This window comes from Lynx rufus, unplaced genomic scaffold (genome assembly GCF_022079265.1).
Source record: "Lynx rufus isolate CCGP_SWC_20201006 ecotype Redwood Valley unplaced genomic scaffold, mLynRuf1.p SCAF_2, whole genome shotgun sequence".
Taxonomy (NCBI): domain Eukaryota; kingdom Metazoa; phylum Chordata; class Mammalia; order Carnivora; family Felidae; genus Lynx; species Lynx rufus.
In genome coordinates, this window is record NW_025814834.1 from 186778946 (window position 1) to 186792118 (window position 13173).

General features: G+C 51.7%; 3 protein-coding genes across 5 annotated transcripts in view; 2 read left to right on the forward strand and 1 right to left on the reverse strand.

Annotated features, from left to right (window-relative positions):
• TESK2 (testis associated actin remodelling kinase 2) overlaps window positions 1–1836 on the forward strand; it is a 106033-nt gene extending 104197 nt beyond the window's left edge. Inside the window, exon 10 of the mRNA XM_047083771.1 lies at window positions 145–1836. Coding sequence (XP_046939727.1) covers window positions 145–869 — 725 coding nt within the window. The 3' untranslated portion in view covers window positions 870–1836. The remainder of the gene's footprint in view (window positions 1–144) is intronic.
• Window positions 1712–5148, reverse strand: TOE1 (target of EGR1, exonuclease). Its single transcript, XM_047083775.1, has 8 exons — window positions 5071–5148; window positions 4255–4397; window positions 4123–4163; window positions 3893–3989; window positions 3607–3765; window positions 3092–3351; window positions 2735–2894; window positions 1712–2648 (listed from the first exon to the last, which is right to left on the reverse strand). Exons 1-8 carry the CDS (start codon window positions 5120–5122, stop codon window positions 2028–2030), a joined length of 1533 nt encoding a protein of 510 aa, XP_046939731.1. The 5' UTR covers window positions 5123–5148; the 3' UTR covers window positions 1712–2027.
• Window positions 5149–5283: 135 nt separating this feature from the next.
• On the forward strand, window positions 5284–12839 carry MUTYH (mutY DNA glycosylase). 3 transcript variants are annotated; one of them, XM_047083774.1, is made up of 17 exons: window positions 5284–5389; window positions 8448–8552; window positions 8665–8785; window positions 9303–9484; window positions 9575–9614; window positions 9737–9810; window positions 9949–9990; window positions 10066–10137; window positions 10213–10326; window positions 10412–10509; window positions 10589–10733; window positions 10814–10877; window positions 11054–11245; window positions 11349–11485; window positions 11570–11722; window positions 11905–11946; window positions 12644–12839. In XM_047083774.1, the coding sequence occupies exons 2-17, from the start codon at window positions 8538–8540 to the stop codon at window positions 12773–12775; spliced, it is 1623 nt and encodes a 540-aa protein (XP_046939730.1). In that variant the 5' UTR covers window positions 5284–5389; window positions 8448–8537; the 3' UTR covers window positions 12776–12839. The 3 variants fall into 3 exon arrangements, with proteins under 3 accessions (XP_046939730.1, XP_046939729.1, XP_046939728.1); XM_047083772.1 differs by having other exon boundaries at window positions 5334–5389; window positions 9336–9484; XM_047083773.1 differs by lacking the exon at window positions 8448–8552 and having other exon boundaries at window positions 5307–5389; window positions 9336–9484.
• The last annotated feature ends 334 nt before the right edge of the window (window positions 12840–13173 follow it).

Sequence of the window (13173 nt, forward strand, 5' to 3'; positions counted from 1 at the left end):
GATGGAAAAAGTATGGGACTCTTCAGAGTTATGACTTGGCATATTGCCTCTCTTGTTTCTCATTGGTGAAACGCTTTGTGGCACAAGGTGCTGCTTCTGTTTGTCATGACTAGTGTGAGTAACCCTGGCTTGACTGTTTTTCAGGACTCTTGGAGAAGGGACCTGGTGTAAAGCGACTGAGCTCACTGGATGACAAGATCCCTCCCAAGTCCCCACGCCCAAGACGTACTATCTGGCTGTCTCGAAGCCAGTCAGACATCTTTTCCCGTAAGCCCCCACGTACAGTAAACGTCTTGGACCCCTACTACCAGCCACAACGAGGTGGTACTGTCCGCACCCCCAAAGTCAACCCTTTCAGTGCTCGCCAGGACCTCAAGGGTGGCAAGATCAAGTTCTTTGACCTGCCCAGCAAGTCTGTCATCTCCCTGGTATTTGACCTAGATGCACCAGGGCCTGGAACTCTGCCTCTGGCTGATTGGCAGGAGCCCCTGGCCCCACCTGCTCGCCGGTGGCGTTCTTTGCCTGGTTCACCAGAGTTCTTGCATCAAGAGGCCTGTCCCTTTGTGGGCCGAGAAGATTCACTATCTGACGGGCCCCCACCACGCCTCAGTAGTCTCAAGTACAGAGTAAGAGAGATCCCGCCATTCCGAGCATCTGCCCTACCACCTGTTCTGGCACATGAAGCCATGGACTGCTCCAGTCCCCAAGAAGAAAACGGTTTTGGGCCCAGGCCCCAGGGAGCTAGTCCATGCCTTGCAGGTGCCTCTGAGGAGATGGAGGTAGAAGAAGAAAGGCCAAGAAGCTTGGCTCCAGTCCCGTTTTCTGTCTCAGGCATAGGCCTGAAAACCCAGGGAGAACAGGATGGGTGAGGGGGGCTAGTCCCAGCTCACCTTGGGGGTGGGCCTTCAGTTGAAGCCACTGGGCCCCCTTATGTACAGCCTTGACTCTTCCCTGTGGCCTACAGAGCAGGCTGGCTAGGCCAAGCCAGGCTCAATATGGGGATTCCAAGTGCCTAACAGCTGTGCATGAGAGGGGAGACAGCAGTGAAAGGCTTTCCTACTTAGGGCCAACAGATGATACCAAGCTTCTGAAATCCAGCAAGGAGCTCTGGCTCCCACCCGACTCCCAATGCACTTCCCCAGACAGGACCAGAGGACTCCTAGTTCTAGTTTGCGCTGGCAGGCAGCTATTACCCCAGGTTCCTTTCCTACTCCAGGTCTCTCTTTTGCCCTTTCCTGGGGCATATAAGCTACTGGATGGAACCTGGTGCTGACCAGGAAGCCATAAAGGGCATGGCTATTTCTCAGACCTGAAGACTGGGGAGCTTCTTGCCAGTATGTCTAAGACACTTGAATAATTGCTGTTTGCACTTACTGCACAGTCAGACCACATCACTACATTTCTATGCAAGGGGAGGGTGGGGCCGTGTAGTGGTCATGGCTCTTAGCTAACCTATTCAAAGGTCTTTTCCAGTTGATTAATCTATTTTCATATTTATGAAGGAGTCTTAATGTTCTGCCCCATAAAACTTTCAACCTTGTGGTTGGGAGTGGGGCTGGTTTTGTAGGCCCCAGGGTCTGCTCTATGTATTTGTCAACATGTGACACACCCAACTGGTTAAATGGTTTATACACGGGCTGATTTTCTTCCCTTCCTGCTATGGCTGGAGCTATGGGAACAGTCTGTCCTTACAGAGCCGCAATAAGAAATAACCAAAGATGAAGCTGGTCAAATATTTTCATAACTTGTTTCTGTTGATTTTTTGGTAATACTTTTTCCCAAGACACTTTCAGATTTAAAAATAAATAAAGTTGGTGTTACAGGTGTTAGTCAGCCTTCTTACGTGTACCCTTGTTCCTCATCCTCTGGGGTAAAGGAGAAGGTCCAAGACAGATGCAGCAGTATCTCTGCCAGGACCCCATCCCCTGACCCCCCCAACTCTGTCATTCACAAGCTAGAGGGACCCAGACACTTGTATTCCACTCTCAGTTCTCGTCCTGGGCCCTGAGTGCTAGGCAGAAGTTGTGTCAGCTGCTGCCCCAAGCCAGCTTCATCTTCTGGTTGTGGGCTTTGGAGGAACGGGAGAACTGGCTCTTGGCCACTGTGAGGGGTACAGCCTTGCCACTCAGATATACCTTGTTGTGGCATTCAGGTAGCCAGGGTCCAGAGCTACAGATCTGAGGTCCTTGGCTCACTCCCACATAGGCCATTACAAAACCTGTCATAAAGGCATCAAAACCAGCTCGATGCAACCCATCCCCAGCCACTGGGTGAGGATTGGTTTGACCTCCTGGAGCTTCTGAGGTAGCCACATCAGCTGTTTCCAGCCTTGTTGCTTTGAGCCCCATCTCCAAGTCATTTTTGTGACCTTTCTCCAAGCCAGGCTGGCTCCTAGTCTCATCTTCAGCCACTTCCTGATCAATTTCCTCAGCCTTGAGGCCATCCCCACAGACCTGCTTCATGGGAGGGCCATCCTCATTTTCCTCAGAGGTCTGTTTCCCAGGCAGGCCCAACAAAGCCCTCCGCCGTTTTTCCCTACGTCGCCGCCGTCGCCGCTTGTCCTCCACCACAGCCTCATCAGTGTCAATGATAAGGTCAATATCATGGGACCGAGGACACTGCGGTCCCAAGGGGCACCAGCCATAGGCCTAGAGGTAGGAAAGAGGCTTAGACAGGAATTCCAGGCATCAGAACTCCCCCCCCACCCCCCCAGGAAATGGGTGGGTGCTCTTACTGAAAAATTGTCACAGATGCTGGTGGAATGAGGACGGTGGGTTGTAGGGGGCATGCAGCAGCGGTAATCAATATGGGCCCTCATGCTAGTAGGATAGTTGCAGAACTCCAGGGTAAGGTGTGGGCTGCCGGCTGCCCGCTGCTTCCCATTTTCCCGCTCACTGCAACAGCGCAAGAGGGTATTGGTCCACTAGTGTATAAATTCCATAGGAACAGGGTTTTTTGTCTGTTTTGCTCACTGCTGAATCCTCAGCACCTAAAATAGTGCCTGGCACATGGTAGGCACTCAATAAATACCTTATGTAAATGAAACAGGCTTATACCAGGCCCCATCCCTAAACCTCAACCAGTTCCTCACCATTTCCGGAAAACATATTCTAGGTAGGAGGCCACGAAGCGGGCATGAAACTCAGCAGCATACTTGGTGTCATAAATGCCGGCTGGGAACATTTCACACAGGTCCGCAGTGAAGGTTCCCAAGCTCTCGGGAAGGTGTGCATAGAAGTTCTGGTACAAGAACACCAAGTCTATGAGACCATTGTGTAGTACCAGGGGCCGGCGGGCCCGGATTAGCTCCAGGAAGAGTGTCCTCACTGACTGGCTCTGACTCTCATCACCCTGGGTAGAAAGAAAGAGGTCATCAGGAAGAACAGTCCCCTAGGGAGCCTCTTTTGCCCTGACACTTCGCCCTGGCTCCCCTACCTGGAAAGCTCTACCTCCCTGCCTTACCCAATGCTATTCTATGTATCAGGCTTGTTTCCCCAGCCCTGTCCCTAGTGATTTTTCATACTGAGCAGATCCTCCCTACGTACCCAGCCTAGGTTAGGAAGAAATGAAGCCACAGAAGGGGCAGTCTCAAGGCTGGAGACCTACCTTGTCATTACCCTTGTGGTAAGGGATACCCTGAGCATACTGCCGGTTGAAGTTGAAGCCATGCTGTACCAAGAATTGCACAGACTTTGGTTCTATCACATACTCTTCCATGCATAGCAGGGTCAGATTGAACACCTGAGCCAGGTATGAGTGTTCACCCTGGGAGAGAAAGGATCTGCTATATCAGGATTTGGGATAAAAACACCTCACACCTGATGTTCTCCAGGATCTCAACCCTCCTCCCTGCCAGCCAAAGACCAGGGATAGATGTGAGATCAGCCCATACCTTATCTGGCTGCTGCTTGAAGCAGGCGAGGCCCAGGGAGAGAATAGAACGGGTCCTGGCAGCATGACACACGGACTTGTAACGTTCCTCGATGCACCTTGGGGTTGGGTTGAGGGGGTGGCTGTGGCTGGGAGCTAGCCCTCAAACCACCCAGGACTGTGAATTCTACTCCAGGGATGAGGTCTTCCCCTCCTGCTAAGGCTGACACTAAGATCAGGGCTTATACTTACTGGTTCAGCAAACTCTTCCTGTCCCCAAGCCCACTCAGTTCCTATGAGTGGGTAAAGGGAGAGTTGTGTTAGGTTCCCAGCACCAACCAGCCCTTTCAAAACTACCTGTCCTCCCCATTCCCCAACCCTCACCGTGTCCACAGCCACGAAGCTAGCTGTCTTTATGGCCAGCAGGAGGGATGGCCACATCTCCTTGAAGTTGTCACTCTGCACATCCACCACAGGAACCTGGACTACTAGCTCCTCCCCAGATTTTGTGGTTTTGCAGACACCACCTGAGGGTAAGGAGAGCAATGGATGTTAATGCTCAGGCAGGGGTCCAGGGAAACCAATACCAAGGCAGGCCATGGCTGGGGGCGGAATGTTGGGGGGCAGTTTCCATTAAGGCAAGAAATGGCAGCTTTCTCCTCAAACCCTTTGTACCATACATGCTCTGCACACAGGCCTTGAAATGAGCAGTACCCTGAATTTGGGGAGAGACAGCCTGCGTCTTCCAGTGGTTTATGTGAGCTTTTGGGAAAATAACTTCTCCCTTCAGCAATACAATCCGCAGAAGAGGAAGGTCGGACTGTGGCCCAGTCCGATCTGTGCCCCAGTAGCCAAAAGCGATGGTAGCCACTATGCCCCAGAGCCTCATAAATAATTCCTCACACCCAAGCCCCCAACACGTCCCACTTCTTTGGACCACGACTCCCAATCCGCTACACTTAACCATAACCCTTAGACTACATCTCCCGACATGCCCCCACGGTCCGCGTCTAAGCTCCCAACATGCAAGGCTTTTGCAGCCGAGCTGCGGTGCACACCGGGACTTGTAGTCTCCTCGTGGCTGGTTCGGAGGTGAGCTAGTTGAACGTTGGAAGTCAGTTTCTAGAGCCGTAAGCCCGAGGCCTTCCCCTTCCCGGAGCGCACAGAGTTTTAAGGAGGAAGCCCTGGGAAGCCACTCACCATCAGAGGCCGCTGGGGCTGAGACTGCGCCATCGTCACTGTCGGCGGCCATGACACGGAGGGCCCCTCGCCGGAGTGGTGTGTGGGGGTACGCGGGGCTTCCGCTTCGTTTCTCCGCGCGGCTTCTGCTGTAGGGATCGGGGCGGGGCCTGCCCCCGCCCCTAGTCGCAGACGGGTCTGACTTCCGTTCACACGACCCGGGTCTGGCGCGGAGGAAGTGTCCCAGCGCGCGCTTGGACCTCTTTGGCTGGCACAGCGTGGATTGGAGCCACGCCCTCTGGCGTGCGTCGGACGCCGGGCCTTGGAGACTGCGCGGGAGGTAGGTAATTCCTTCCCCGCCTGCACCTTGTGGAAACGTGGGCGGTAGCTTTACGCTGTCTTCGTCCGCTCGGCCCAGGGTTGGGGATGGGGTCCGGGCTTCCCAGAGGAGGTGGTGCTACCCCGGTGCAGCCTAAAGCACGCATAGGAGTTATGCAGAGACGGGAGTGTGGGGGAAAGGATATTTTGGGAATAGGCAAGTTCCCAGGGAGGAATGGGAGCTTCATGTCCAGGAAGTGAAAAGACGGGGACGCGAGACGAGGCTGCCAGAGGGATTAGAGCCACCGACTGGCTAGGAAGCCTTTGAAATAATATAGGGAAGTGATAATAAGGACTTGAGTTAAGGCTCCGGCAGTAGGGACGGCAAGGAAGGGACAACTTGTAAGCACTTAGGAGGTATATTTGACCTAGAGGGTGATTGGACTTGACTCCTGATACCGCGAGAGACCTGTTCTTTCTCAAAGGCTCCCGTTCTCATCTCTGGACCCACACGGAGTCAACCCTTTCGTTAGTTAGTCACTATTTCTAGCTCATCTTCAACTTTTCTCTCTCTATTGAGTCTTTTTCATCGTTATTCAGAATTGTTTGGGTTTCTCCCATCCTGTTGTTTATCGTATACAGCTTACTTAGCACTATGCTAAGCTCTGGGGACTCAATAGTCAACAAGAGACTCAGTACTTGCTCATGGAGTTTTATAGTCAAGTGGGGGAAGCAGACAGTCATCAAACAAACACAAATGTAAAATTACAATTAGTGTAAGAGGAAAAATGGAGAATTACACAAGAGGATAATACTGGGGGCTGATTTGGACATTTAAGTCAAGACCTGAAAGAATGAATAACTGTTGGATGAAGCACAGGATAAGAGCTGTCCAAGCAGAGGGGAAGGATTGGGTGAGGTGTCAAGGTGGACAGACACCTGGATGATTGAAGCAACTATTCAGGCAAACAAATGGCTGGAGCAAAGTGAGTGAGGGGATGAGGAAGGTGGGGATCTTTGGAGCTTACAGAACTATTTTAAGAGGATTGGCTTTTCAGAGCAATGAGTGTGACAAAGTGCTCCAGTGGCTTACAAGGTACTTAGTGATTCTATGCCCCCCACCTTCTTTACCTCTTTGACCTCATCTACTACTTATCCTTCCTCAGTCTATTCTAACCACACTGGCTTCCTTATTATTCTGCAAACAGGCACCTTCCTTAGGGCTATTCCACTAGCTCTTTTTTAGTATGACTTTCCCGTGGCTAGAACATGGCTAACTCCTTTAACTGCCATAAATCATTGGTCAAATACCACTTTAATAAGGCCCACCTTGACCATCCATGTGCTTTAAAATCACAACATTCCACCACCACCACTCCTATTTCCCTTCACATATTTTTTTTCTGTTTATCCTAGTATTTACCACCTGACAGCCTATATAATTTACTTATGTACATTATTTATTTTTTGCTCTCCATTAGAATACAAGTTCCATGAAAACAGGAACCTTTGGTGTTTTATTTCCGAAGTATTCCAAGTACTTAAAACTGCTCGGCACAAAGTAGGCACTACATAAATATTTATTCAGTGAATTAGTGGGAAGCCATTGAAAGTTTTAAGTAAGAAAGTGATACGATCATGTCTTATAAGATTGCTTTACTCTTTGGAGAATGGATTGTAGAATGAATTATGGAGCTAGTGAGTTTGGTGAAGGAAGTTTGGCTATGAAGGGGAGAGTGGGTGTTGTAAAAGGGATTGAGGAGCAGGGCCCTGAGCTTGGACAGTTTAGGAGAGACCATTCTTTAATGGGAGGAAGGAAAAGGAGAATGCAGATAAGTGTAGAGTGTAGCTAATCTGTACATTCTTTTTTTTTTTTTTTTTTTTCCTCTGAGAGAGCAAGCAAGCTCTTTTGATGAAAATGAGGTGATGAAGTTAAGTTTTAAGGAGAGAGTTTGAAGCTTCAGGTACTGCAGTATAGCACAGCACAAGAGTGCAGTCTCTGGAAGCAGACCTTTAGGGTTTGGGTGGACAAGTTGCCTAATCTCTATAAGCCTCAGTTTCCTCATCAGTAAAATGGAGGTAATACTAGAAAGTACCTAATGGAGTCATCTGGAGATTGTGCGAGAAATTGGTAAAACACTTAGCATAAGGTCTGGCATATGGCAAACCTTCACTAACTGTTAGCTATATAGAGAAAAGGGCACCAAAAGAACAGTAAGGGAGTAGTGAAGATCAATTTCTCATTGAAATTGAGACCTATTTCTCATTACTAGTGGCCAGCCAGCTATGATTTACTAGATCAGGAAAAGATTAGGAATAAAAAATAGCTCATCCCCTCCCACCACCACCCCAACTTGCCATCTGCTCTCAGGCAAATCTTTTACCATCTCTGGGGCAGCTGGGTGGCTTAGTTTAGTTAAGCATCCAACTTTGGCTCAGGTCATGATCTAGCGATTTGTAGGTTTGAGCTCTGGATCGGGCTCTGTGCTGACAGCTCAGAGCCTGGAGTCTGCTTTGGATTCTGTGTCTCCCTGTCTCTCTGCCTCTCTCTCTCTCTCTCTCAAAAATAAAAACAAACATTAAAAAAAAAGTTATTTTTTTTAATATCTTTAATGCTTATTTTTATTTTTGAGAGAGAGAGAGAGAGAGAGAGATGGCGCATGAGTGGGGAAAGGGCAGAGAGAGAGGGAGACACAGAATCTGAAGCAGGCTCCAGGCTGTCAGCAGAATCTGACATGGGGCTCAAACTCATCAACTGTGAGATCATGACCTGAGCCAAAGTCAGACGTGCAACTGACTGAGCCACCCAGGCACCCTAAAAAAATATCTTAACATCTCTGATCCTTGGTTTCTCCTTTCTGCAGAATGGAGGTTGGATTGCATGACTGCTAAAGCCTGTTTCGGTGTAAATGTGCCACATCTCTGAGCAGATAAACTTCCTACCTGCCCCATGCTCTTAGACATACCTAAAGAAGCCCTGTCCACACACGCAGTCACAGTAAACATCAGGGACACACATACAGGTGCTCCTGTACAGTCACCAGCCCAGCTCCAGCCTCTTCTTTTGTGTGTGTCTCCAGGACTATGCTAATGTTGGTCCCTCTGAAGTCACTTGCAGAAACAGCCCTACTGGTCATACCTCAGTGCCACAGCCAGCCAAGAGCAACCCCATGAGCATCTGGAGAGTAAGAAAAGCTAGACACTCTATAAGTGCTGTAGAGAAAGTGGCTATACTCACTGAAGGGCCCCAAGATTCAACCTCATTGTGACAGACTACTTTGGGCCTTTCTCTTCTAGGCCATCATGAAGAAGCCACGAACCGCTGTGAGGAGTTGTCGCCAGAAGCAGGCGTCTGGCCATAAGGGAAGGGAGAAGCAAGTCCTTAGCAGCAGCCAGGTCAAGCCTTCTACCCCTGATGGTGAGGAGCTTGGTCTGAGTCAAAGGTGAAGGGGTTGGTTTCGTTGGCCATGAAAGAAAGGTCGATTCAGGCTGGGAAGACAGCGTGGTTGTGCATCAAGGCTTCAAGGGACTAATTACGATCTAATTCTAACTTTGCTGTGTAACTTTGGGATGATTTCTCTGAGTGGCTGCTTTCTTACCAGTGACATGGAGTGGTAGCTTGTGTATTTCCTTCCTCCTGTGGCTTTTGTGGGATCAGATGACTTTATGAGCCTGAAAGTGTTTTGTAAATGGGAAAGTCCTGAACAGGTGCACATTATGCTTGGCTGAAACTGTTGGATTTTCATCGTGACCCAGAGACAAAGGAGCCAGCACTACCACCCTAGGAAAGTTAAGGCTAGAAATTTGGTTAAGGTTACATACACAGCATTTTGGTTTGACTCCAGGTTCAAAGCTTAAGCAAGGGTTTGGGGGAAGCACTAAGGTGGAGCGGCCAGACTACAGTGCCCTGGGTACCTGGTGCACTGTCCGTGCAGGAACTATGCCTAAGTTTCCTGAGGCCCCAGCAGGCTTGGCCAGGCGGCAGAAGGAGGTGGTATTACGGGCCTCTGTCTCCCCATACCATCTATTCAGAGACACAGCCGAGGTCACAGTCTTTCGGGAGAACCTTCTGAGCTGGTACGACCGAGAGAAACGGGACCTGCCCTGGAGAAGGCGGGTAAGCAGGCTAGGGGGCAGGGACAGTGGGGTGGGGGGTTAGTGCCAGGCCCCCTCCACACTAACTCCTTGTCTGGGATTGCATTGGCAGGCAGAGGGTGAGGTGGACCCTGACAGGCGGGCGTATGCTGGTGAGTGCATCTCCTGAGAACAGGGCTGCTTTGCCTGGATGCCCACTGGTCTGGGGTGTAGGGGCTGTGGGCTGGGAGCAGGGCAGCTCAGCAGTGCCCTCATGCCAACCCCTCTCCCCCAGTGTGGGTCTCAGAGGTCATGCTGCAGCAGACCCAGGTTGCCACGGTGATCGACTATTATACCCGATGGATGCAGGTGACTTCAGGGAAAGAAGGGGAGGGTCATTGAGCCAGACCCCAGAGAAAGCCTAGCCTTTGGGGTGGGGGTAAAGAAGGCTTCCTTCACCTCTCTCACCCTTGACCTTACTTCCTTTTGATCACCTTCGGGCTCTAGAAGTGGCCAACGCTGCAGGACCTGGCCAGTGCATCCCTGGAGGTGAGTGCCACCCTAAGGTAGGGGGAATGGGGACAACTGAGGACTGACCACTGATCTCTCTGACTCTACCCACAGGAGGTGAACCAGCTCTGGGCTGGCCTGGGCTACTACTCTCGAGGCCGGCGGCTGCAGGAGGGAGCCCAGAAGGTAAGGGGGAGACAGGGAGGGTGAGCCCCAGGGCCTCAGGTAGCACATAACCTTGAGCCTTCCCACCCCAATCAGGTGGTAGAAGAGCTAGGGGGCCATATGCCACATACAGCAGAGACTCTGCAGAAGCTTCTGCCTGGCGTGGGGCGGTACACAGCTGGAGCTATTGCTTCCATTGCCTTTGGTCAGGTGAGTCCATAGCCCACCCCTACTTTGTGTGTGCCCACCCACCTTCCTCCCAGACCAGGCTGACTTCTGGATTCCTCTGTGCCAGGCAACTGGTGTGGTAGATGGGAATGTAGTACGGGTGCTGTGCCGTGTCCGAGCCATTGGTGCTGATTCCGGAAGCACCTTTGTCTCCCAGCAGCTCTGGTAGGATTTTGGGGTAATAGGGGAGACTGGGAAGGGTGTCTCCAAAGTGTCTTTGGCTTACAGCAATGTTTCCTTGTAGGAGCTTAGCCCAGCAGCTGGTAGACCCAGCCCGGCCAGGGGACTTTAACCAAGCAGCCATGGAACTGGGGGCCACAGTATGCACCCCACAGCACCCACGCTGCAGCCAGTGCCCTGTGCAGAGCATGTGCCGGGCACACCAGAGGGTGAGCCATCTGGGGAAGGGGCAGGCAGGGGTCCTAGAGGGTGACCCTTTCCCTATGACACCTTGCCTTATGCCTCTTAGGTGGAGCGGGAACAGCTCGTAGCCTCACAGAGCCTGCCAGGCAGTCCTGATGTGGAGGAGTGTGGTAAGTACCAGCCCCAGCCCTTCACTGCACTGTCATGGAGCTGCTTGTGGAAGCATCATTCTAGTTAATCCTACAACTTGAATAAGATTCTGCAGAGCTGGGCCACGGCCGGCTCTCTGGGGTTGGCATCTAAGTTCACCTAAGCCTGAGTGGGGCTTTGGGATCTCTCTTCCCAGCTCCCAGCGCTGGACAGTGCCAGCTGTGTGCGCCTCCCACAGAGCCCTGGGACCAGACCCTGGGAGTGGCCAACTTTCCCAGAAAGGCCAGCCGGAGGCCCCCCAGGGAGGAGTGCTCTGCCACCTGTGTTCTGGAGCAGCCCAGGGCCCTTGGGGGTGCTCGAATTTTGCTGGTGCAGAGGCCTAAGTCAGGTACCTGGATCCTCGGAGTGGAGGGCAGTGGCATGAGCAACACGGAAGAAATGGAGGAGTCAGCAGCTAAGGCCCAACCACACCGGGCTGTCCTTCCTCTCAGGTCTGCTGGCAGGACTGTGGGAGTTCCCATCTGTGACTGCAGAGCCCTCAGGGCAATGTCAGCGTGAGGCCCTGCTGCGGGAACTACAGAGTTGGGTTGGGCCCCTCCCAGCCACCCACCTCCAGCACCTTGGGCAGGTGAGTGACCAGTGGAAGGAGCAGGAGTGATGGCTTTGTGGACATATCCACAGGCCTGTTTCAGTCCCTTGACCCTCCCTTCAGGTGGTCCACACCTTCTCTCACATCAAGCTGACATATCAAGTATATGGTTTGGCCCTGGAAGGGCAGATCCCAGTGACCATCACACCACCTGGAGCTCGCTGGCTGACCCGGGAGGAGTTTCACACCGCAGCTGTCTCCACCGCCATGAAAAAGGCACTACCTGTGTTGTCTTCGTTGTACCTTTTTGTGCTTCCTATATGTTCTATGTGAACCTATTACTGTGTAAAAGGAAAAATGCCCAGATGTACTAGGGCATGAATTTGAGAGAACAAAGGGGTCTGGCTCTTCTGGGGAAAGATGCCAGTCCTGCACTCTCCCCCTCTGTCCTTGGCTAGGTGTTCCGTGTGTACGAAGGCCAACGGCCGGGGACCTGCAAGGTGAGTCTCTTGGCCCTCACCCAGGCATCTCTCCCCGGGCCCGAATCCACAGGTTTTCAGTTGAGTTAAATGACACATGTTTGGATGAACATTATCCACACCAGGCTTCACCATAGGGAGAGGAACAGTTCTTATCTTGAAACCTTACAGTCTAGGGTCCAGGGTGGAAAGGGAATAAGAACAAATGATGTTAACAACAGGGTCACAGGTATGTGAAATGCTTGTACCAAGTTTTGTGGTTTATAAGGTGGAGAGCTTTCAGTTCTATCTGGGAGGCAAGGATCAGGAAAGGCTGCTTAGAAGATGCAGCTGGTAATCTGGGTTCAAGAAATGAATCATTTTCTCCAGGTCTGGGAGGGGAATCAGCAGTAAGAATGTTCTTTCCAGGCCCAAGAGTAGCATGAGCAAAGGTGCCACAATGCAGTCTGCAGTGCTCAAGGAGCTGTAAGCATAGCAGGGTCTGTGCAGGCCAGTCAGGGCCATGAACACCAGGCCACTAAGGCATTTTTGGTGGAGAGGAGTGAGGTTTGTATCTTAGGAAGACTACCTTGGGCTGCCATATAGAGTTGATAGAAGAGGTTGGAAGCTTTACAACATTCAGGCTAGAATCTGAGCTCTATCACTGCAATGGGGAGAGGAGTGGAAGGAGAGGACTCTGTTGCCCCCTTAGTACCTCCTTCTTTTGGCTTCTGCACAGGGTTCCAAAAGATCCCAGGTGTCTGCTCCATCCACTCAGAGAAAGCCCAGCCCAGGCCAGCAAGTCCTGGATAGTTTCTTTCGGCCCCACCACCCCACTGATGTATCCAGCCCCAACAGTATGGCGCAGTGACACCGCTGGAGCCCCTACTTCTTGAGAATCCTGTTGTTTAATAAAGTGCTTATTTTTGTAGTCATTTTGGAGACTTCCTGCCCTCCTCCTAGTCCTCTCATTCTTTCCCTCTGAGGATCCCAGAAAGTGGTAAAGTCCTGCTTGGTGCTGACTTGTGGCCAACCTCCCAGCCAGCCCTGGGCAGTGGAGGTGGGCATTCTGTCCAGAGTGATCTGTCCTCCCCTAACCTCCAAGAGAGAAGGAGAAGGCAGCTTTAGGGGGCCCCTGCCAGTGGCTGACACCCAACACCCTTGGTCCAGGTCTTTGGTCAGCTCTGACTGGAGTAGTGGTATTGTCTTAGAGCAGGTGGTTGGGCTCAGCCCTGACCCAACCCTTCCCCACCTGCAGAGGCTGCTCCC

Bases quoted from the DNA above. Each gene is read 5' to 3' on its own strand.
- TOE1 (XM_047083775.1), bottom strand. From the start codon at position 5,122: ATGGCCGCCGACAGTGACGATGGCGCAGTCTCAGCCCCAGCGGCCTCT. The intron at 3,352-3,606 runs GTAGGTCTCCAG...CTTTCTACCCAG, and splicing joins ACCACAAGGGTAATGACAAG to GGTGATGAGAGTCAGAGCCA. The intron at 2,649-2,734 runs GTAAGAGCACCC...TCCTACCTCTAG, and splicing joins GCATCTGTGACAATTTTTCA to GCCTATGGCTGGTGCCCCTT.
- MUTYH (XM_047083774.1), top strand. The intron at 9,615-9,736 runs GTGAGTGCATCT...CCTCTCCCCCAG, and splicing joins TGACAGGCGGGCGTATGCTG to TGTGGGTCTCAGAGGTCATG. The intron at 11,246-11,348 runs GTACCTGGATCC...CCTTCCTCTCAG, and splicing joins GGTGCAGAGGCCTAAGTCAG to GTCTGCTGGCAGGACTGTGG.